Genomic DNA, 23,142 nt, shown 5'->3' on the forward strand with positions numbered 1-23,142 from the left:
AAGAGTACGGGGGCTGCTGCGAGCGTCGCTTCCTTTTCGTTTGCGTCCATTTCCCTTCAACGCCACACTAGCAAGTAAATGTGCGATCGGCGTCGCGTCGGCGTGCGCAGAGCCACCCCTTGATTCCGACCGCGCTGAGCGAAATCATCAGCGCGCAGCCTCGCGTCGTGCCGCCGTCCCGGTCTGTCCGCGGGGGACCGCGCCGTCTAAGAATCGTCGAGATGAATTATCAGCGCGACGTAGTCGGGCAGCGCTTGTTTAATGACATTTTAACGTCCTCGCCCGCCGCCAGGGAGCGCGGGCCGAGAGGGGGCAGCTGCAACACAAGCGGAAGGGCTCCTCCGTGCGATGATGTCTCGAGTCGTTGCCGGGCGGCGACCGGGAGGAGAGATACGTTTCGCCGGCATCGCTGCTTCCCATCTCGGAGCAATCGTCGAAGACTATCTTGAGAAGCGCGCCCCCGGGCATCAGCGACGCGGCTCTTCACTCGCCCAGTATACCTGGAGAAATATGGAACAAGAGCGGGTATACAACGCGGCGCGAGACTGTTCTTCATCCTGGAGCACTTGACTGCTGCTTGGGGTCTGTTTGCACATGCGCACGTTCGACGGTTGGCTTAAAGCGCATGAATGCGCGCTCCTGTGCGACGTGCTTTGAGGAGAACTTTCTTACTGGGGGAAAGCGCCGGGATGCGAGCAGCGCACAGAGCCGCGGGGCGACACTTGCTCTCTTGCTTGCCACCACGGTGCCTCCCACTCTTACATAATGCCATGGCGACAGATGAGGTGTGTACGTCTTTCTGAACGGTTGTCCAAAGATAGTTTATCGAGAACGAAAGGAATCATGGCTGGATATTTTAGCATGCAGCGCTGTCGATTATGAGATCGTAGTGTTTGAAAATACTTATGTGAGTAATGCACCGAATCTGTTCTCGATCATTCTGCGCAGCTCACAACGACAGGCTTCGCAAAGCACACCTTGAAAGGACGAACCACGCAGAAGCCTATTCAGTCAGATTTCGAGGTGTGCTTGCGAAGCTAGAGCATAAGCGGTTCTCTAGTTTCGTACCTTTGTTTTCAATATTTTTTTTTTGCGTCACACATAGATGAAACAAGACTTGAGTACCACGCAGGCCGACGTGTTCAGGTCCATTTGGCTACCGGTTCGCAAACAGCGCCTTATTAAATTCCCGCCCGACATTAACTGAAGGCACCCTCGTTGATCTTCGCGACAAACGACGGTGCGTGCATCCGCTACGCACAAGCGGCCAGGGAGAATGCAGCCGCACGTGCGAAGCCAGGCGTGCGAAGGCGCCGCCTCCCGCGGGCTCCATGCACTGTCCGCACGCGCCCGCGTGCAATCTTCTCCGTCAGCCGGGGAGTGCTTGTGTAAGGGCCAACGTGACCCGTTTCCGCCACGGTCCGCGAGCCGCGCGCGGAAGTGACGCTTCCGAGTGGCGGCAAGATGAAAACCGCTCTTGCAATCATACATCACCCGGTACGAGGCGGCCTAGGACAACTATATTTACACACGCACAAACACGTGCACGCACGTCGTGCGGCTTGCTTCGTGGCTGCGGCGGCGACCTAGAGAGTTCCAACTAAGGAGCCGCATTTTGCTCTCGCGGAGTGCGGGAGCTCTGCACCGCGAGGCGTCGCCTCCTCCTGCCGGCTTCCGTTCTCGCCTCTGGAAGAAGAGATGCGAAGCCCTCCTCGTCGGCGAGATCGTGACAGCCGCCAGTTTCACACGTGTGCACGCGGCCGTGCTACACACTGTGCCGCCGCCGCCGCTGCGGTCGATCCCGATCCAGCGAGGGCGTCTGCTGTGGCAACGTTCTTGAACCCCCTCCCTTCTTGCCGTCCCCTCCCACTCCCCACGCCGCCGTGGAACTTCTTTTGAACTAAAGCGCGGCGTTCAGAAAGCGAGCGCAAACGCGGTGTCATGCCGACGACACCCCCCACCCCCGGCGTTCTTCTGTCGGGCGCACAGGGCTCCGCGCTGCTATCCGTGGCGGCACTCTTGAAAGGACCCCACCGGTGTCATTCCGTGAAATCGAGGTGAAAAGAGGATGCCGCCCGAATTACGAAAGGTCACCGCGGGTGACATTCCATCACTCGCCCACACTGCACGCCCGTTTTCCTCTGCGTGGTGTGTGCGTAGCTACGCTTACAGGCTTTGTTCTCTTTTATTTTTTGTATGATTATTTTACTATATATAGCTATTCTGCTTTTTCTTTATTTGGTGACATTGCGTCTTCTTCATGTCGTAATCACTGAAAGCCTTGAACTCGATAACTCACTTTAGAACGAAGCTACTTCTCCTGTAGAAGGCAGAAGATGACCGAAACGTTCCCCCGCGTACAAGTGAAGAAAGTTGTCGATTATTGAGCATTCTCCAATCAAATAGAACTTGAGCTAAGCAGAAGAAAGGCCACCATATTTCTGAGCTAAAACAGCGAGACGGATATATCATGCTCGCAGATTAACAGGCCTCAGTAAGAAACACAATCTTCTTTTTTGTTATTTTGAAGCAGAAAGTAGCGCAAGTTTTACTTGTAACGTCTAAAATCATCTAGAAAATTGTTAGTCTCCGCGCTTACAAAAAAAGAAAAGAAAAGAAAGGAGCTGAAAGCGTGATTCATAAGCGTTACACATTAGAAATCTGAAGCCCACCTCTCTATTTCTCTCTAAAGTGACAAAAAAAAAATAAAGCAAGGAGTAGGAAGGAAAGAAAGGAAGCTTCAACTGCACTGAGCCTGCGGAACTCCATCAAGCGGCCACAAAAGTTGTCGTGCTTCCCATTTGGGGAAGTGGGACTAGTTTCCCCAGCGAGGAAGAAAAGGGGCGGTGCTGGGAGCGGGCAAGAAAGCGCCGGCGGACGGGGCTGCGCAGTGCCAGTGCGGAGCTCCCGAACCAGCTTGGGCAGGAGGTAAAAACAAGCGCTGTGGGACAGAGGAGGGAGAAGAAGGGACAACAGCTCCCAGAAGACGGCGCCGGCCGATCAGGCAACAGAGACATCAGCATTGATGGGAGTGGAGCCCAGGGAATTAAGAAAGCTCCCGAACCGAGGCCGAGGTAACGAGACAAAGGTCTCGCGCGCAACAATAGATGGAACAAGCCGGTGAGGAAGCCTGCTGCTATCTTTCTCTCGCCCCGTAAGCGATGACCGTCAGCCCCATATATACGTTCGCCGCCCGCAATATAGAGCCCGTCGTTGCTTCCTGCCAAAAAACGACCGAAAACCAAAATCGCATCGGGGCACTCGTTCCCGTTTCTCTGGCTTGGAAGCGCACAACCTGTGAAGCCGTCTAACTGTATCGGAAATAAAACAAGGAACTCGAGCAACAGACGAGAGAGAATGACTACCGTTTCTAGTCTCAGAAGAGTAAAAAATTAAAAAAAGAAGCAACTATAGTAGAGGCGGGTCGAGGGACGGGGGAAGATGGCAAAGTTGGCGCAGAAGGTGGCTCAAATGAGACAGCAACAACACTCGACGTGAACTGCGTCACAGTAAAGGTGTTCATCGTCGTTGCGACGTCAATGGTGTCCTAAGCGTTCAGGTCCATAAACTGACCAATTTTCTCCGACTGCCGCGAATTTGTCGAAAGGATGAATCGGCGGCCAGGCGCCGGCGGCGCGCAGTCGCTGTTCGACATTAGTTCGACACCTTCTCTTTCCGTCTCTGCAGGCGCCCTCCGTCCCAATCTTAACTCCTCCTGGAACGCTTGTGCACTCCCCCCCCCCCCCCCTACTCTCTTTTCCTCCGTCATTACGAGCACGAGTGTAGGAGTGCCGCGATTGAGCCGCAGACGCCGCTGCCCATTGTTCTGTTGAGGGGCGCCAATGGCCTTGTGATTGCATTATGGCTTCGGGGCCGAGGAGGTATCGGCCACGCTTACGCACGCACGAGACGCTGCAAGGAGGAGGGGAGACGAATGAAACCGTGCTGTCGTCCGCCCGCGCGACAAGCGACGACCGCCGCACCAAATGACAATCGACAAGGGGGAGGCAGCGGCCAACAATGGGCGGAGTTTATGCTTCCATTGCGTGCGTGCGTACAAGAGCGTTCGTCCGCCGGGGGCCCGTCGATATACGCAGTCAGCGCGCTGCTGGTTGGGGAGGCCGCATCCCCCGCATCCCACGACTCGCTTTTCGACCGTATACACACTGGTGCACTCCATATAAGGGATGGAGATGCTCGTCCGCCGAAGGGGCCCGCACCGCGGAAGCAAAAAGCCGACAAAAGCCTCTCCCTCCCCAAAATGAGGCACAGATGGCCATTAAGGTTGTCGCCGCCCGGGAGTGCGCGCCCGGGGAGGAAGGCAGCCTGTACGAGCCCTCGCCAGGGCGCGCTAGTGTGCACGGCGCGCATGGATCATGAGGCGAACGGCGTGTACCGAGACCTGGGCGCCGCGTCGAGAGCATTTTGGCTTAATTGTGGCCTATAGTGTTTCGTCCTCCCTTGGGCGCGAACCGCGCTCCGCTGTGCCCCCCCACGGGAGGCTGTTGTTCGCCGGCAGCGGCGCCTGTCGACGCCGCGTCACAGAGCGGGCAGGCCGTGATCGATGCTCCTTTGGGGACTTTCCCTTTTGAGGACTGCTCGCTCATGGCGAGGGAAAAGTGATTGCGCCAGAGTACGCCGGTCGGCCCCAAAACACGAATTACAAGCAAGCCCGGCAGGAAAGCAGAGGCTCAGGGTCAGCCAGACCACGCGCGAGCGACGGGGCCTGCCAGCCAACCTGTTAACGAGGCAGAGGCAATAAAAAAATGGACGACGACAACGCAAAGCAAATCAGTGCGTGAGAACCTAGTTGAGAAGCCTTGTTTTCTTTTTCTTCCTACTGATAACACTGGGCCCGTTGTGTAGAGCGAGCGATGCTGTGGAAACGTTCGTACGGCGCTCGCGTCTCGGAACGCAGCAGAAACACTTCATAAAATTGCAGCGTTCGTGCTCAGGTCAGAACCTGGTGACCAAACTTTTGCTGTGCGAAGTGCCGACCAGCAGACTCGGTGCCCGAACTCTCTTGTGCTTGCGCCATGCATGGGTCCGCCAGCTGCCACGATAATGCACGTCCAAGAGCATCAAATCACACACCTACCGTGAGCGCTATGTGACACGGTGATAAACGGAAAGAGAAGAGCAGGCATCTCACTGGTCCGCTGCATTGAGAATCGCCTCGCAGAGATGAGCGTGAGCGGAAATGAGCGCAACAAAAGCTTCGTCACCGTCTTGTCCTTTCCATGAGCACTAGTTATTTGTTTGTTTATTTTTTCCCCCGTTTAAGTACTTCAGTTTATACGTCCTTCACCATAAGACACTTACCTTTTGCTCCACCGCCGCTTCCTTCACGTTCGCCATCCTTTAAGCTTCGCTGCCTTTAATAATTTCTCACACTGAAAGGCTTCCGTTAGTAAGATATCGCGAAAGATTGCAGCACAGCGGTGAGCATACGCAGTGACAGCACCTATTATGCGCATCCGAATACGCGAAAGAGAAAGCGGCTGTGCCGCGATGGAACTACTCCTTTCACCGCAGCCGCACCCCACCCATCCTCTCACGGCCAGCTCAGCCTACATGACAGATAATAGATTGCCCTCGCTCAACAAAAACTGGGCGCGCCGTTGACCCGTTGACCCCCCCCCCCCCCCCCCCCTCCCCTCCCAGGGCAACCCACTCGACTCTGGAGAGGACGCGTCGTCCACAGCCTATGCCTGCTGTTGACACGAGGCAGCCACTGACAACGGAGAGCGCGTGCGCGGGCTCTGAGCATTTGTGCAAGCGAGAGAGGGACACGCGTCGAATGTTTGCGGAGCGCTGCAGCCAGTGTAGGCCCCATAGCGGCGGTGGATGATAGGCAACGCGTGGCAGCAGCTCGGATGTTGTTTCACAAGGTGTTGTCATTCTCGAGTCGTCGCCTTCAGCGAGGCTCTACCAAACCTATTGGTCTCCTTCGGCCGTGTTTTGCGCCGTTGACCTGCTCAGGTTTGCCCTGGCTGTTGCACTGCCCTTTGCACTTGCGCTTTCTTTTAAGGCTAGTAGGACGTCTCTCAGAACAGCGGGTGAACGCTGGAGTTTTGGGTTACAATGTACTGAGGCCGACGGTGACGTCGCTTGCGCAAAAGACCCCCAATACAGACAGCTGTAAAATAAGCGGCGACATGCAGGCCGCTGTTAGAACGAGCAGTATACCGAAATTTGGGAGCGACCAAGAAAAAGGATGAATGTTCCAAGTGTGGCCTTTTATTGTAGTTCTTTTCTGGTTTTACGTCACCCCTGAATATGTTAGGGATGTAAGTCGAACGCCTTAGCGTGCTCTAATAGTGAGTGCCTCTGCGATATTCGATGCGTATTCGTGCCCATCGGTGGCCTGTGCGTTAAAGTATCCCATTTTATCGCTTCGCTTTCTTCGCTTTTGTTGGTATACCGAGGTAACAAACCGGTCGGTCGCTTCCTAATGGAAAAGAAACACAAAAAGGTACCTGGACCGAATAACATAGTGATTCTTTTCAAGCTGTAATATGTTCTCCCTCTTTTCGCCCCCTCGCCACCGGCTGCCTTGTGCAATCTAAACAAGACTTCGCAAAGCCGCACTCCCGCTGTTTCCGAGATCGGTAGCGGTGCCGGTGAGGAATGGAAAATAATCGCAGAAAAACAGAAGCAAATGCAAGAGAATCGAACGGATGGCTATCATTAGTGCTTTCTTTCTGTGCTTAGATGTACAGTCGAACCTCGTTATAACTAAATAATGAATATAACGAAGGAATGACTATTCCCCTTGGAAGCTCGGTCAACACAGGCTATAACGAAGCTACGGCTATAACGAAGTAATCGGGCCCCTTCAACTTCGTTATAACGAGGTTCAACTGCACTTGCTTCGCGCACCAACTCGCTTGCAGCGAAGGTCAACTCGGAGATAAAAGCAGCACAGACGAAACACGTATGTGTAACCTTATCCGAGTTTTCGAGCTGCCGTCCTGAATAGTGCGTCGCGCCAAATCACTCCGTACTTCAGCTTTTGATTGCTTACGACAAGATAATTGCATTGTATCTTGTTTCGCATCCAATTCCGTCCACCTCATGATGCTATCCTCTTTCGCCCAACTTCATTGTTGTCCCCCCCCCCCCCCCCCCCCCCCCCTCCTGACACGAACAACCTCAGACACAGGTACTAAGGCTTGTCAGCTGCCGAATTGGCAAAGCCGTATCTATCCCTTTGCGCTGAGAGATCAATTGCAATGCGACGGCAGGACAAACGTGCATTGTGGCGGATAAACAAGGAGGTGAGTTGAGATAATCGACGCTCGCTGAACGGATAAGCATCACGAAATGCCATTAAGAGGACTGCGCAGGACACAGCACTATTCTGTCCAAAAGACGGAGCGTATACGTCGTGTTTTTCGCGCGCTAGTTATCGCGAGTAGCGGCAGAATCGAAGCGAGGGTTCGCCTGAGCCGCCAGACTCTCCCACGCGCCTCACGACGGCAGGAAGTTCCAAGACGAAGCGTCCTGTTCAACCCCCGTCGTCGAGCCTGCCGAGGTCACCCCGTAAACGCCCGACAAAGAAGGAAAAGGATCCAGCAAAGTGGGCGCTGCTCAGATGTCCAGTGAGAGCGAGGAGCACGCTGGACGCACCCGAGCATTGTATGCGGAGCGCAGCATCGCAGCAGCCGCTCGTTGCTTCCCGAACGGCAGCGATGCTCATTTTCGGGAGCGTGGATTTCACGCTCGCCCAAGCTGAACTGGGTTCGCGCGCATGTGGGGTGCGTTATTCCGATCCCGAGTCCGCCGCCATGGCGAACAAAAGCTTGAAAAACGGCCGCCGGGCACCGCCGATGCCATTGCTCTAGCACTCCCCGAGGCATGCTTTTCCTGTTACTTATTTTTTCTTTTTTCATTGTTGAAAGGACGGGAGTGTGCCACCGGCCAATGGAGCCGTCACCAGGCGACACTTCACCTCTGGCCTCTCTCCCCTCGTGTGTCGATCCCTTCTCCCGCCTCAACGTAACCCCTCCCCTTCATTCTGCCCCCACCTGCCACCATACGTGCCCAGTTTGGTCCTTTTCCAGTTATTGGGTGCAGCTGCTCGAATTATTGAGTCGCATGAAGTTCAGCTGCAGTTCGCATGCAGTCCAGAGCAGTGCCCGGTCGCTTTGCAAGCAGCTATAGCTTCATCATTATGAATTACGCGGTTATATTTTATTTTGCGTTTTGCGAACTTCAACGTGCCTGTGAATTAGTATTAGACGTTACGACAGCGGACCTTTCAAGGGGCCTGTCGTAGAAGTGTTAAGTCACACCGCTTGTATGCATAATTAGCTGCTAATTAATAAACGCGGGTCGCATGCCGCACGAGAGTTTTGCGATTGTTCTCGGTGAAAGCATCGACCACTCGCCCACTCAAAGGAGGAGCAGTGAAAACTGCATCGTGTAGCAACGTAGGTTCATATGTGCGACCGACATCTAGCCCGACTTGCTGCTCCAGGTGTATATATTATATAAAGACGGTAGCAAGGATACTCATTCGCACGCCATTTAATCGAGTTGTGCATGCATAGTTGGACTCAATGGTCTGACCAGAGGCAGGAGTAGAAAACAGCGAGGTTTCTATCTCGTTGCCACCGAAGTCTTGCCTTCGGAACGGTTATGCAGGACACAGAAAGTAAAACGCATTCCTCGAAAAAATTCAAAAGCTTGAAATACCACTGCGTACTGTTGCGTGGACGCACAGACTTCTAAACGGAGAAGTGTAAGTAGCGCAACGTGCACTACAACTTCCCTAATTTCTCACTCCTAGCAGGCCAAAATTCGTTCTCTTCGAACACGGACCAAGAGTATGAGAAAGAAACACGGAGCGTTTAGCTCGAAGCCGACAGAAACACGAAATCGTTTCGCGACCATGGCCCAGTTAGGGAGCGAGTTTGAGGCCTCGGGGACTCGACTGCCGTGTTCACGCGATCGGCGCGACAATAATAATCCTCGAATCGGCGCACGGCGCCGAGCACAATGGGAGCAAACCGCGCCGTCAAGAGGCGCCCCGCAGTCGGTCCCCGCGGTGCGCGTCTGAATAGCGTCCGAATGAACTCGCCGAAGGGAGTGCGGTTTTTCGCCGGGCCCTCTCCCTCCACGGCGCTCGTTCGAAGGGCTGGCGGCCAGCATTGTCGGCGGCCGAAAGCCGCGCCGACGTGATTTATGGAAGCACGGCCGCCTGAGACACACGGCTGCGGAACTTTTTCGTACCACAGTCATGCGAACGACTGAACGAGTTTCGACGGCAGCGCGAGAGGTATAAGGGCCTCCCGAGTTCGTGGCATGGGGCGCACAAGACTGTCCCCGTCGCACGATGCGGATATACTTGCGTATAGACAGGTGACTAAGCACAGTACATAAAGGGAGTGATTACTCATTAGCATGCGTCTAAGCGCAGCCATACGGCTACAAAAGAATATTTGAATGTTCTGCTGCATCTTGGGGGTTTTCCTTAGTACATTGGGCTAGCAACTGGAGATCTACTTCACATGCCATGAAACTCCTTTGGGAAGAGCACTTTAAAAGGTATTGCCGATGTGCAAACTGTGCGAAGCTTAAACTATCCATGAATCCGTCGTTCATCGGATTACCTTGGACACGAACTTTCGACAACGAGCGAAAGTACGATAAGTAGGGATGGCGATGGAGAAAGGCCATGTAAATACGTTGTGCATTATAGCATGGTAAAAAAAAAAAAAATATGGAATGAGAGTTGTCTGAGGTGCAAGATACATGTAGGCTTTGCTCGTGCTTCTCTCTCCAATGAAATGGGGTCGTCGCATCCACAAAAACACTCGTCCGTTCGGAGTGAGACAGAGAAGTGATCCGTGCCGTACTACTACCAAGTAGCGACTACATCTCTCGAAGGAAACACGCTGTACGCAGTTTTGATAGACAGCGCTGGTCGTGGTCGTCGTCTGCACCGAATGGCTCCAGCTTCTTTCCCGCACAAAGGGCATATGCTCCGTCTTCGATTCGCGGCGCTAAAATTAACGAGCTACGCAGGGCAACTTTCGCTGAGCGATACTTCCGATCAGAAATGGGAGTTCGCATTGATCGATAATGTTTCAGATAAATTTGGAAGCCGAGCGCAGGTCTCTTTTTTTTTTCTTCGGTTTATTCTTCTCCTTTCTTCCCGTCTGCGCTTCCGATAGCGTCTGTTGAATTAATCGACTTGAATGACGCGGAAACGGCCACTTTAATGGCGCACGGAGCGCTCTGCATTGACAATGAAAGGGCGAGAAAAAAGCCGCTGCGTCGGTGGTACAATGGCGCCGCTATACAGGCAGCGATCCAAACATCCTATATATACGCGATCGGTATAAGGGACGTGCTTTGTTATTTTGTTACTTTCTGCGATTAATTTGCGTTTTCGTGTTTTTTTTTTCTTCTGAAGAGGGTGTCCAGAACTCTTCAGACTGAAAAATTCTGTTCGAGATGGCAGTGACGAGAGAGGAATAACATAATAGGAAAGAAGCCATTGGAGTTTAGTGCGCTTTAATGGACTTTGCTTGCCCCAACTTCACCGGTCTTGGACGATGTATGGCGATTCTGGACGCTCGCTGAAAGAGAGAGTGCAGGCAGCTAAAGCTTTTGTGGCTAGATGAACCGCGGAACAAAGGCGTGGAAGCAGGAGTGGAACGAGCCTGATATACTCGTACAGCTATAGGCCAGGAAACTATGCATTTAAAACTCATTGCTCTGTCATCGCTGACGTGTTCCTAATGACATATAAGAGACGCTAAAGCTACGATCTGACGCACTGAACTGTTGGGCCAGGAGCACGAGCATGGAGTTCACTGGGCGAAGCTCGCATCAACGAATCTATTGCGCTCTAATGCGACACCAGATATATATACACCAACACGCAGTAAATGCATTTGGCTGGTATACGCGATTGCATATACTGCACTGCAAGGTGAGAGCTATAGCAGTGGCTCAGTCGCGTTTAACTTGATGCAGACGGCGTTCGTTTTAATGGCTTCTAAGTGTTTCCGATTAACAAGATGATATTGAACTTTGCGTTTTAAGCGCCTTAATCCACATTAGCGACAGACCTCCTTTTCGGAGGTAGTCAACTTGAAAATACAGGGGTTGATTCAGATGCGAGCGAATCGGGGGTGTCATAAATGTTGAGTGCATTTACGTGAGAGAGAAGGGTGAGAGACTAAATGAGTCGGTGAGTTGCGTGCGGAAAGGGTTGCATCTATACACTAAGGTTGATTTTTGGTTTTGCATTTGACCCCCGTATCGCCGCACTAACTTGTGTTTCTGTCTATTCTTTTCGCAAGCACAATAAGGGATTCGTAATCTTTCATACCTTTAGTATTATAGCTGTACACGTCCCTAGCAGAAATTTATTCTTAGGGCAAATCTGAGGTTTAAGCTACATCGTCCTGCTTGCGATTCAGTACCGAAAGCAGAAAAAAGTATATTGCGTCGTGATAAGTACAGCGACGGCGAATTTTGTATAACCCACATGAGCTGAATTCTTTCGTCTCGCTAATGTTGCATGCAGTGGAATGGTGTTTTAATAACGAAGGGAAGCATGTGGGGTTACCATGTTGAGTCGATTTCAGCCGGCCACGGTCTTATTGAAAGATGCGACAAGACGTAACATAACTAAGTGCAGTAATACATGCGTACGTTGACGCGCCACCGCGTTAGTTAACCCATAGAGCATTACAAACCGCCTCTAGCGTGTACAGAACACAAGTTTATGCAACTCTGCAATGCGTGGGATACGAATGCAGGCTTTCCGACATAAAAGTATGAAAAATACGTTGACAAGAGTCAATAAATACTTAAACCAAGGAGAAAATATTAAATTACGCACTATAATTCGATAAGTAGCATTTTTCAACTCATTACCGCATTACTGCATTCTGCAATCACACAATGCAGAAGCGGAACGTTGGTACAATAGTGACGATTCTTTCACGAAACGGCCCGTACCCCACTCACTGCTCGTGTCACTTGCCAGACTGGCCACACGTTATAAAATTAGCTGCTGCTACTTTTTTACGAAAACGAAGGGAGTTGGGTGAGCGCTTCGCTCGCTCTGCTGAAGAATCCTTTGTACTCAACTCAGCTGTGCGTGGATCATCCCAAATGCCGGCATAACTTTTGAAAGCTTGTTATCTGTTTAAGGACCTCCAATATGCTTGAGGCGATCGACCCTACACTGTTTGCGCGTCCATTTGTCCGAGACTGACTGTCAGCTGAAATATCTTTCGATTTGCGAAGAAGGCTCAATGTTGCCAGCATAAAGAAGCGAACACCTCACAGCACTCAATACTTCTAGTTCAATCTTAAGGTATCTTCTCGACCCGCTTATCCAATAGTAATTTATTATTAAGCGCAAGCACTTTAGGGAAGATATGTACCTTCATGGGAAGTAAACTATATATAGAAAACATTCTGGCGTCCAGCACTTAAAGCGCAGTAAGAAATAATTACACAGAAGTATACACCAGATAACCGGTGGCCTTACATCCTTTCTAAAACATGCGGACGCTAAAAGGCTGGTGCTAACAGCAGCGCGCAACTTGGAAGGGTGCTCCAAGTGCTGTGTAAAAATATCAACTCTGCAACGTTCTCAGCAAAATCGACCATTTGGAGAATAATTTCTTCCAGGGAAACAGTGATAAGTTTCGAGCGATAGTAATCAGGTTCGAAAAACGGAGACTGTGGTGCGAGATTCTGTTTTCCTAAGCACTTTCTTTTTTCACTGAAATCCGACGCAAATTCTTTAACCGATAAACCAGGGACTCGCGCATTATCTCTGCGCAGCTTAGTATCTGGTGTATACCAAACCATATACCTTCGGGATACCTGTGCCACGCCTCTGAAAGGCTTTTGGGTGGACAAACGCGGATTTGTGCGGAATGTCATCCAACTTGCTCAATTCTTAGCTCGTGTCTCGCGCTATAGAAACAGCGGAATGAAAATTAAAATGTTACACCAAACGTTCTAAGCAATATCCTTTTGCAGTGCTAAGCGTCTAAGGGAACCTTAAGATGTTCATTTAGCGCGCATGGAAAGCCATGGTTCCGCTATTTTTCCCCTTCTTTTTACGTTATACTATATTGCAGTACTTGAACGCTTTTCTTGTCAACGCAGCACATTGCTTCCCTCCATCTCACGCGCGTGTACGATTCCAGTCCAGTGACACTAGTAAAACTTGCTTTCAGAAAGCTATATGCTTCAGTTCCTTACGGAAAATATCTCGATCAGCTAAAAACAATCAACCTACGATATCAGTCCTACGTCAAATACTGCCTATCGTCCCGTGACAATTTTGTTCTCTGCTTTACATTGCATGCGATTGCTTTCATTCGCGTGTGGAGGAACACCAACCACAGTACTTGAACGCAGTGGTTAGTACTGCTTAGTTTCATTTAAGATCAGCAGGCTTGATCCTGGCTATGTGGCAGCTATTCCCTTTTTTTATACCATTCTGACCTTTCGGTTTTAAAATTTTGCTTCCGTCTAGTGCATGGGGCTGGCACAGAGTCCGAAAGTGTCCTTTACAACAAGGAGAAATGAATCAAAGCAGGGACAAACCGGGGACCAGCTGTCGTCGCCAGGCTGCAAATCAGTGCCCTCGAGATTTTGTTTCATTTTTCTGCTCGTTTTATCACTTTTTTTCGCCTCCCCCGTTTTGTCGATTTCGCCCGAGATCTGGACAGGCAAACAAGCGCAATGGCGGCGGCCAGCCCACTCGATTTGGTCCACGCGACCTGCATCGCGAAATACGAGAACCGCCCCCGTTTCCAATGGTTTTCGAGTCTCAGAGACGGCGGTCGGCTATTAACTTGTCAGCAGTTCGGTCCACTGGTGGACAAATCGCCCGCGAGGTCCTTCGCAGTTTCGAAATGGCCCTCACAACACCGCTTCCGCGTGAGTCGTCGTCGCAAAAATGTTATTCCCTCTCTTTCTCTCTCCCCCGCCTTCCTCTCCTTACCGCTTTCTTCTCTGCCGCACTACTCATTCCCGCGAGAACCGAATGAGACCGCGCGCCATCGAAATAATAAAACGTCTCATTGGCAGGAAAATGAGAAGCTCGCTCGCCGCGCCATTGTCCCCCCGCGCCGTCATTGTCTCGCTTCTGTCGCACGCACGTGGTACGTCCCTTGACTTCCTGAATGGTTCGAGAACAATAGCGGTGCGTTCGGCGCGCTAATTCCAGATTCGCGTGGTCCTCCCCCCCCCCCCCCCCCTCCCACACCACTCGTCGCGCAATTTCGTCAGATGTGGCGCGGGATACGTGGCCCCACGAATTTCTTGCCGCCGCTTCCTGCTTTCCTCTGGCTGCATACACACGTTCTCCTACCTCTTCCACCCTTTTTGATTCCTTCTCTCGCTGACTGTTCTTCGTTCGCTGCCGACTGGCGGTGAAAGGCTCCTAGACTGTAATGACTCGGTCCTCAACGCAGCGAGGAAAACAACGCGCGAACGTTGAGGTTTCTCGTTCGATTATCCGGTTCTTAACGCAGCCTATACGTTTTCTTTTTTTTTTTTAAGAGCTGATGTTTGTTTGCTGGAGCGAGAAATCTGTATAATAGCTCTGCTTTGACAAGACCAGCCGAACAACTTGCGGTTCAAAGATTTCTGTCACTCATTTCGGGGCAGCGGCGCCATGCTGCTCTAGGGCGCTGGGCCAGACTCAAAGATAAGCGCTAACTTATTATCGTTACGTCGACGCGGAGTGAAATCGAAACTACGCCGACCTCTGCCGTCTGCTTTCGCCGTCGCCCTGTGGACTAAAATTTCGTCGGCTTGACATGAAATAAGAAGGAACCAGATCTGCAGCTGCGTTGCCTGTCGGAAAGAGACAGCAATACTACGCGCCATCTTCTTTCGGTCCCTCGCAGTTTTCATTGCGAGCAGAATTTAACGAGGCAAGAGTATACGTCCTGATTCCTAGGACGTTGTGATAATTCAGCGGCTAACATAAACGGAAGCTTGGACCCATACTGCAATGATCGGCGTTGGGTCGCAAGCAAAATGAGCAAAAAAGAATGACAAACTCTGGAATGGAGAATCTGTTGCTACATAAGAATAAGAAACAAAAAGAGTACAATATACTGTTACGCAGCAGAATTCTGTCCATCTTACTAGGCTTTTTTTTTCTGTAACGGCTGATTGTCAGTTGCAGTGTATATATAGATGGACTGGGAGCATAGGCATGTTTTCGCTGTAAAGAAGGAAGAAAACTTACTGGAACTATTTTCCCCTTCTGTCTTTATGCGTGTATGTGCGTAGTTTCCCAGGAACCATTCAATGTATAAGCAAAATCTCTCCCATTTCCCGGGCTCGAAGTGGGCCGGCGCCGCGGAGACGATCGTTTTCCCCACACGTATTCAAGGCGCGCACCGATTTGCCCCCTCGCGTGGTCCGCTCCATCGCATGCCGCCGCAAATGCCTTGTCGGCACAGTGGCCGCAGCGAACACGGCAGACTGTCGTGGAAATCGTCTTCGTCGTCTGTTTGGTACCGCGCCGCCAAAGGGAGCTCCGGGAGATTGCGGCTCGAGAAATCGCCCGGGAGGGAAACCGCAAAGGAAATAAGAAGGAAAAGGGCGGGGGAAGGGGGAGGCGGGAGAGAGAGTAGGGAGTGGGAAGTGCGCGTGCATCGCAGCGACTGAAACCAGTCCTCGCCGTCGCCTGCGCGACGCCGGAACGAGGTTTTTCACGGCGCAGTTCGAGGCTAGCTAAGCTCATAAGACGCACAGAAGGAAGGGGGGGGGGGGGGGGGGGGTCGAGCCACAAAAGCATGCGCGAGAGCGTACAGCAGCGGTAGCGATGTCGGGGAGAGTGGGGGGGGGGGGGGGGGGAGCACATACAGACTTCCCCAAAAAGGGAAGTTGGCGCAGCGCAGAGAAAAAGGAAGCCAAGCCTATTGACTCGGTACACTGGTCGGCCGCGGTTCACACAAGTGAGCAACTGCTCCAGCAGCGCCCGGATACTTACCTGTGTACAAAACAGGCCGTTTCGTTCAGCCCTGCCGGCGGCGGCGGCTCGGCACAGCCAAAAGCGGCAGGGGAGCTGCTCTGACGCAGGGCTAGGAGGCTTTACGGAGCCGGGAGGGGAGGGGGGAATCGAGACGCCTGCACTTGAGGGGAAAAAAGGTGTAAGTGTTGTGATACACACTCGAGCCGCGCCATTGTGCGGCGCGTTGGCCCGTGGAAGAGGTGCTCCCCACAATGAAGTAAGAGGTGAAGAATACTAGGGGGTGGAAGCCGTGAATAAGGGGCCGAGGGAAAAAGTAAGTCGAAAGGCCGAGGTATTGAGTGGGGAGAGGGATTTGGTATAGAGTTGAGGAGGGCTCAACTACACTCGCCGCGATAAGCTTCACACAGGACGGGGGCTGCGGGGGGAGGGTGGGTGGTGAGTCGAGGGGTCGGTTGCAAGCGAGTCGTAATTGAAGGTTTCAAAGAGAAAGTCAATGTTGAGGTCCATTGGATAGCAACTCAGCCTCGAGATGAGCGAGTGAGAATGGCGGCGGCCAACTCCTCTTTTTTTTTTTTTTCGCTCTCTCTTCTCCGTTTCTTCAACCGGTCGTGCTCCCGTTGTGTCCCGATGCGGCTCGGCTGTGAAAAGGGACCAGCCTCGCGACAGTGCTCCCTGTCCGCGCGAGCCCCGGGAGGCCGTGACCGGGGCGCAGCGGGCAGACGCGCGCGGTTCTCGGAAGAGTGCGCTCAGCAGGCGACGTCCTCCGACAGACTGTCTGGCGCTGTTCGCCTCACAATGGCCGACAAGACGACGGTCGCGCCGTCACTGCCAGGGGCATTTGCCGCCGCGTGCTGGTGCTGCCGACACGCCTCTTTCTCGCTTTTCCCACATACTTTTTTGTTTCCCCTGTCCTGTTCGCGCTGTTGTTCGGCGCGCACAACAACGACATTCCCTGTACACAAGGCGCCAACTGACTCTTTGGGTTCGCTTTATGGTGCAATGGACCTCTACAGGCTTTTTCTCTCCGGCTTTCTTTTTTCGACAACCAGAAAGGCGATGTTCTCGGCTAAAAAGAAAACCACCCTGCCCACGTGAAGGCAACAGTGTGATCATCCCATTTTCCACCACACAGTTCAAGCACGATTTATCTAACATAAATTTTGCCGCCTTTATCTTACCTTTATCCATTCTTGTATTGTCACCTGGAGCGCTATGTTTAGCATGCTGATCACGCTGCTACGTGCGCTCACGACTAATTTATTTTGTATCGAGCAGGAAGAGCTTTCCCCCGTTTCGCTCGCTATGTCACCGTCGAACAATGCTGCGCAAATCGACGCGAGCCCGTTTCCTTTATCCGTCATTCTACCGGAAGAAACAAATAAGCGGCGAAAGACACAGGCATAGTAGCGGTAACTCGGAAAGAAAACGCAACAAGAGAAAAGAGGGACGCAGCTTCGCTATAAGCGCTGCGCGCACGCTTTACCGGAAATCGCCACAAAATGACCAGAGCGCTTATATAAGTGAGAAGGGAGCGGGCATCGTTCCGGGACCGAGGGAAAAGGTGTTCGGAGGCCCCGCCTATTCTCGGGTACATACACGTATACGAAAAGGATAACGATAAGAAGAAGCAAAATAAACGAATGAAACGGCAGCGCGCGCGGCCCAGGAAGGGACGGCGGCGCCGTAAAGATGGGAAATATGAAGTCAGCGGTTCTCGGGGAACAAAAGCGAACGACACCGAGGTAGTATAAAAGTGTGCGGCGGTCGCTCTCCTCGCGCACAGGCCAGGGCAGGACCGAGAAGGACACCGAGCCGCTGCGAAGCGTGAAATAGATCTGCCAGGATTGCCGCGGACGCCAGCTGACCATTCATAATGACCGTGACGATCTTCCCCCGGACCCACCCTGCCGATCTCCCCCCCCCCCCCCCCCCCCCACCTACCTCCTCTTCCCGCACGCAAAGAATTCTCCTAAAGCATAAAAGAACCAACAGACATGCCGGAGCGACGCCGTATAAATTTATATAAAAACCGGGACTCGAGAGATATAGAATAAGAAGTAGCGAAGCGGGAACGAGACGAGAAAGTCGATTTCAGTGTGCGGTCAGTGATGTCGGAAACCCCAGATCAGCGAGGTCTCAGAGAGAGAGAGAGGGAGAGAAAGAGAGAAGGAACACTTCACTGAATGTAAAAAAAAAAAGGGGGGGAGGGGGGATAGCTTGGTTCCCCGTTTCTTCTTTTTTGTCTTTTGTCGCCGGCCACATACAAGTCTTTCGCTCCGTTTCTTCTTTGGAGCTGCTTTTCGAGGCATGTGCCTGCGTCCGGAGGAAGGCAATCTCAGCACAAGCGCTGCGAGGAAGACTTAAACTGCATGTCGGACGATCGGAACTTCAGCACAACAACCTGTGCTCATCAAAAGGAAGAAAACAAAACTAACTATGGCTTACCGGGAATGGAGTTGGAACACCATTTCATTTTTAAGTTTACTGAACTTTCGGATGCTAACCGATATCTATTTGCGGGATGTAATACGTTAGGAGACCGGTAATTCAAAAGCGACGAATGCCTACAAATACAGAATTTCCTTTTGCTTCTATTACACATGATAGCGAATAAAAGTAGAAGTCGCCCGAGTTCCTGCAGTGCGATCAATCAGCGTACGTCTTGTGTACGCTAATCATGCAACAGAATATTATATTTTTGTTGGCGAGTTTAATGATTTGGTGCTTTACAGTGCATCTTCAGCAAACCGTCTGTGAATGAAACGCAATATCTCGCTTTTTTTTCTTCTTGCTGTAGTATACAACTAGAGTGATTCATATTTGTGTGTAATAAAGCCAGCGAAGTATATTCGTAAACCGGTTGCAAAAGCATGTCTCGCTGCACAGTAGAAAAATATCGCATACGCGTGATCGCGTTTCAGTTAGGCGTGATAGTGCATCCGTGGTTTCAGCTACAATACCACAGTCCTCAAATTCGTGACCGCTCGAGCGTGTAAATTTTCTCTCTAAATGCACCTCTTATTTATTATGTTCCTCATCATTCCTCAAATGATCAATATTCCTTATTGCGATGGTTTATTCAAGTTGCACAGGAGCGGCTGACGCAGGATGCGACAGGTCGAAACGGCAAGCTGGCTTCACTGCGCAAACTTGTTGTTTTAGGTGAAGCGCCTTTGTGAAACAATAGGGGTATTGTTTTTGTTTTCAAAGAAGTGCGACACCAAAATTCGAGAAGTGTGTTTTCATATTTGTGCATGGTATAATGAATACCGCTTAATTAATGTGCTTACCTATAGTGAACACATGTGCTGTGCACATTGCCGCGCGACTCATGTAACAGAGCAAAATGGTCTGTAAAGTGAACACTCATTACCTCGCTGGAGTGTGTCTTTCTCTCCGGCACAGCTAGTGCTGCTTGTCCATAAGAGCAATCATTTTCGATTAGGTATGAACCATGTAAGAATCATGTATTGAGAGAGGGTGTAATCAAAAAGTAAAAAGTTTTCGATGTCTTCAATCTCGGTCGCGTACTTTAAGGGTTTGTGAGCTCCCTGATACCAACTTTATTTTCCACACATTTATAAAACTACAGGGGCATTTTTGAACAAAAAGCCTGGAAGAGTGTAATGTGCGGGGAACGGGGCCGGGGGGGGGGGGGGGGGGGGGGTACGGAGGCGAGGATAATCAGTTTACAGATTCACAAGCGCAATGCTGTGGTCAAAAACATCGTTTCTAGGTCACCGCTGGAGTTCGAAGCAACTACATGTCCTACACAGCGGATATTTAGTTGCTTCTCATGCGTGGATCAGTCAGTTTGCGTTGGTATCTAGGCAGTAGCCCCCGATAATCGCTGCCTCCTTCCACTCACCTATTCCAAGTCAAGAAATGCGCAAACGACCGCGTTTCTTTTTGTGTTCGGTGGGGCTCGCAGAAAGCGCGGTTGAGCCGCGAACGCGAGGTCTAGAGCGGCGGTGGCGACGGCGGCGGCCGAGAGGCTCGAGAGAGGCCCCGGACGCGGACCCTGCCGCAGCATCCCGGTGCTCCTCTCCCTCTGGGAGCCGGAGGGGGTGTTTCCCGCCGCTTCCCATTGGGCGCGGGGCGCGTGACGACGCGGTCCACGTCACGGCGGCGGGCCAATGCGCGCTTTCCGGAGCTCGTTGAGCGCTCCGGATGACTCCGTGATTGATTTTTGGCAAGATCGCGCCCGCCGGGTCCGCGAGAGCGGCGGCTATTGGACCAATCCGATTACCCAGTTGTGGCAATTATGAGCGGGTCCCGGCGAGACCAGCCGCGTGCTTGTTGCGGGCAATAATAGCCCGGCCCCGAGCGGCCCGGCCAGGGACGCCGCTCAGTGACGCGCCCGAGGCGCCAGCGCGGAGCCGTGACGGCCACTCGACATGGACCTAACCACGGCCTACCGGTACAACGCCACCATGATGGAATACTATTCATGTAAGTGCGGCCTTGCAGCGTGCATGCTAATGACGCGGCCGCGACGTGACTTTGCGCGTCGCCGCCGCCGCCGCCGCCGCTCGTGGTGACAAATCTGCGTCTCTCGCGCAGCTGCCTCGGCACGTGCGCAGCCGCTCGCCGAGCCGTGCACGCGCGCTGACAGCTCGCGCTACTGCCACCTGCGCCCGCGCGCTGCCGGCACGCGGTGGTCGCCGAGAGCCGCGTGGCCAATGTCGTAAGCGGAGCGCGATTAAAAATTGACGGCCCCGACCGAGCGTCTGGCGGCCGAGTTTGGCGCGGACTGCACGGCGTGAGGCCGCCGCAGAAGAAAAGGGGGTGCGCGAAAAGGTTGCCCATGTGGACGGGCGAAAGATGTAGGTCCATCGCACGTCGAAGCCGCGTCCAAAAGAAGCGCGGCAAAAAAGCCAAGTTCTCCAGACGTAACCAGATCAATACTCGTCATCCCCAGAGCGCACGGCGACGACGAAGGAGGCGGAAGACGAAGCAAGAAAGCCGGCGCTGCTACGTGTCGCCGGCGGTCCGTTCTGGCTTGTTAGCTGCACTTTTCGGGACCCTTAACTCGATTACGGGACAGGGCCGCCCCAAAGGGAAGCAGGAGTGCACTCCTCGGGAGGGGCGAAAGCCGGTCACAGTCACGTCTCGCGGTGCCGCGCTCAAACGAAGACGCCTGGTTCCGCATAAAAATCTCCCCCTGAAAGCACCGCAAGACTCCGGTTTCCTAACCTGGTTAAGCGCGCCACGGCGCCGACGCCCGGGTCCCCGGACGGCCGCTCAGAGCAGTCTCCGGCCGCCAGTCGCTCAGTCGCCCTCCCGCTGAGGCGCCACACCATGGATTTCCTGCCGCTCGCCTACTACAACTACTTGCTCGACGTCAGGCTGAGGCTCGCCAAGCTCGGTACGCACGCCGGTATTCCCACGCTCTGCGCGCGCGAGATGCACGACGCCATGCATGATGCTCCCCAGAGCGCCACCGCGGAGTCTGCGCGTCGAGAGCATGTCTTGTGCGACGACGGATATCATAAGGAGAGGGGCTGGTTCGAGTCGTGTCGGCGAAACGTGCGAACATCGCTCGAACTGGCTTGCACACTTCCTGACTGCATGAGCTGGTTTTGGTTTCTCGCTTCGCCACGCTGATCGACCGATCATTAGACGTTCAATGTTCCACTGCTAGACGGCCGGATTATCGAGATTCAAAGTGTCAGGTGTTATGTCCATCCATATGAAAACATAATCGCAGTTCATTGTCTAGATTCATGGCGTAAGGCAATCCCGACTCTCGAACACACAGCTTATGAAATCTCTGCTATGTCCTTTCTGTTTTGCTTACCGGAGGGAGCTTATCCCTAATCGCCTATGGAACTGTTAGGGGATATACATGTTTGTTTAGGAACTCTGACCGACTGTTTGTAGAGACCATTGTTCTGTCAACATTGGCTGCGTCACCGCGCAGCGAAGTATCCATTTTTGGTTCTGTCCACATATGCTGGAGCTATACAGGATTATTTTTTAAGTGTTATACCTCTCGTAGCAACGCCTTGCTGTGTTAAAGTATGATGCTCAGTCACAGATGTAATCCCCAGGGGCAGTGGTTTGCAACGATACATTTGCCGACATATTCTCTCCTCCTTTATCATTGGCAACTGCCACCTGTGACGTCATGGTTAATAGTCAACAAGATATGTCGTTCGCCGGCTGCGGCATCAAAAATGGGGCTGAGTAATGACAAATAGGGGAAAGAATAGAATGAAAAAAGAATGCTTACAAAATAGGGCCTCTGGATATAGTGAAAGTTTGTCTAGGCTAATGATTGAAAATGGCAACGGCGTCTAACGAAGTCTTGAGGTTTCATATTAAGTACCAATTACATCTAACTGCAATGCGTAATACAAAAACCTGCGCCTCCCTCGTGGAATATTTTCGACCACTTGGTGTTAAAGAATGCCAGGTTGTCAAATTTACTCCAAAGCCCTCCATTACAGCTGTCCTCAAAGCCTACAGCTTTGTTTTACTGCATAAATATTTGTTAATCAGCCAACTATACGCGTGAGCCAGTTCTTTTCTCACAATGTGAGAGTCCCTCTTATGATGACGCTTGACCTGCATTCCTGCTAAAACCAGCCGTGCATCCCACCCAACCTTCAGTAGCGACCACACTAGCTGCCAACAACATTCTGAGCTGGCCTTTACATTGCGAGAAGCCATAGGAAAAGAACAGCGCTGTCCTCTTGCACTACGCTTCATTGCTCTGGTCGTATGCGCGCACGGATTCACACGGACCCGGTGTGACCGAAGAATGTTTATGTACTGATGAGAATATGAAGTATGAGCAGAGTGCCAAGCATTCGATATCAATACCTTTTCGTCAACGTTGGGGTATACTGCGACATATTCAGAATCGGAACACTTCTTGAAGGCAGCTGCATGGGTATGTGTTTCTTGGTATACGAAGTTTAGGTAACTTGTAAAAGAAGTGGCTAGTGACTGTTGGGTAATTACCTGCGTTTGGTATGCAGCCACGTTGGGGCCTGTTTTCTATTTCAATTTTTACATCATGAAATAGTAATAAGGGAGCAATTAGTCACCAGCATCCACCCAAGCGCGACCATACGGCTACATATGAACACCATACAACTTTCAATGAAACTTCATAGTTGAAGTATAATTCGTCCTGTTCCGGGGATCAAGAC

The 23,142-nt window shown here is 52.0% G+C and overlaps 1 protein-coding gene across 8 annotated transcripts in view; it reads left to right on the forward strand.

Moving 5' to 3' along the window:
* Positions 1 to 23,142, forward strand: part of LOC149352183 (paired box protein Pax-5-like) — a 214,924-nt gene that overhangs the window by 114,578 nt on the left and 77,204 nt on the right. Inside the window, exon 1 of one of the 8 annotated variants that reach the window (XM_089581332.1) lies at positions 19,909 to 20,434. The exons of the other annotated variants lie outside the window; for them this stretch is intronic. Coding sequence (XP_089437458.1) covers positions 20,380 to 20,434 — 55 coding nt within the window. The 5' untranslated portion in view covers positions 19,909 to 20,379. Of the gene's footprint in view, positions 1 to 19,908; positions 20,435 to 23,142 lie in introns of those variants that run through there. 8 annotated transcript variants of the gene reach the window in all.

This window comes from Amblyomma mixtum, chromosome 3 (genome assembly GCF_055824585.1).
Source record: "Amblyomma mixtum isolate Tamu chromosome 3, ASM5582458v1, whole genome shotgun sequence".
Lineage (NCBI taxonomy): Eukaryota > Metazoa > Arthropoda > Arachnida > Ixodida > Ixodidae > Amblyomma > Amblyomma mixtum.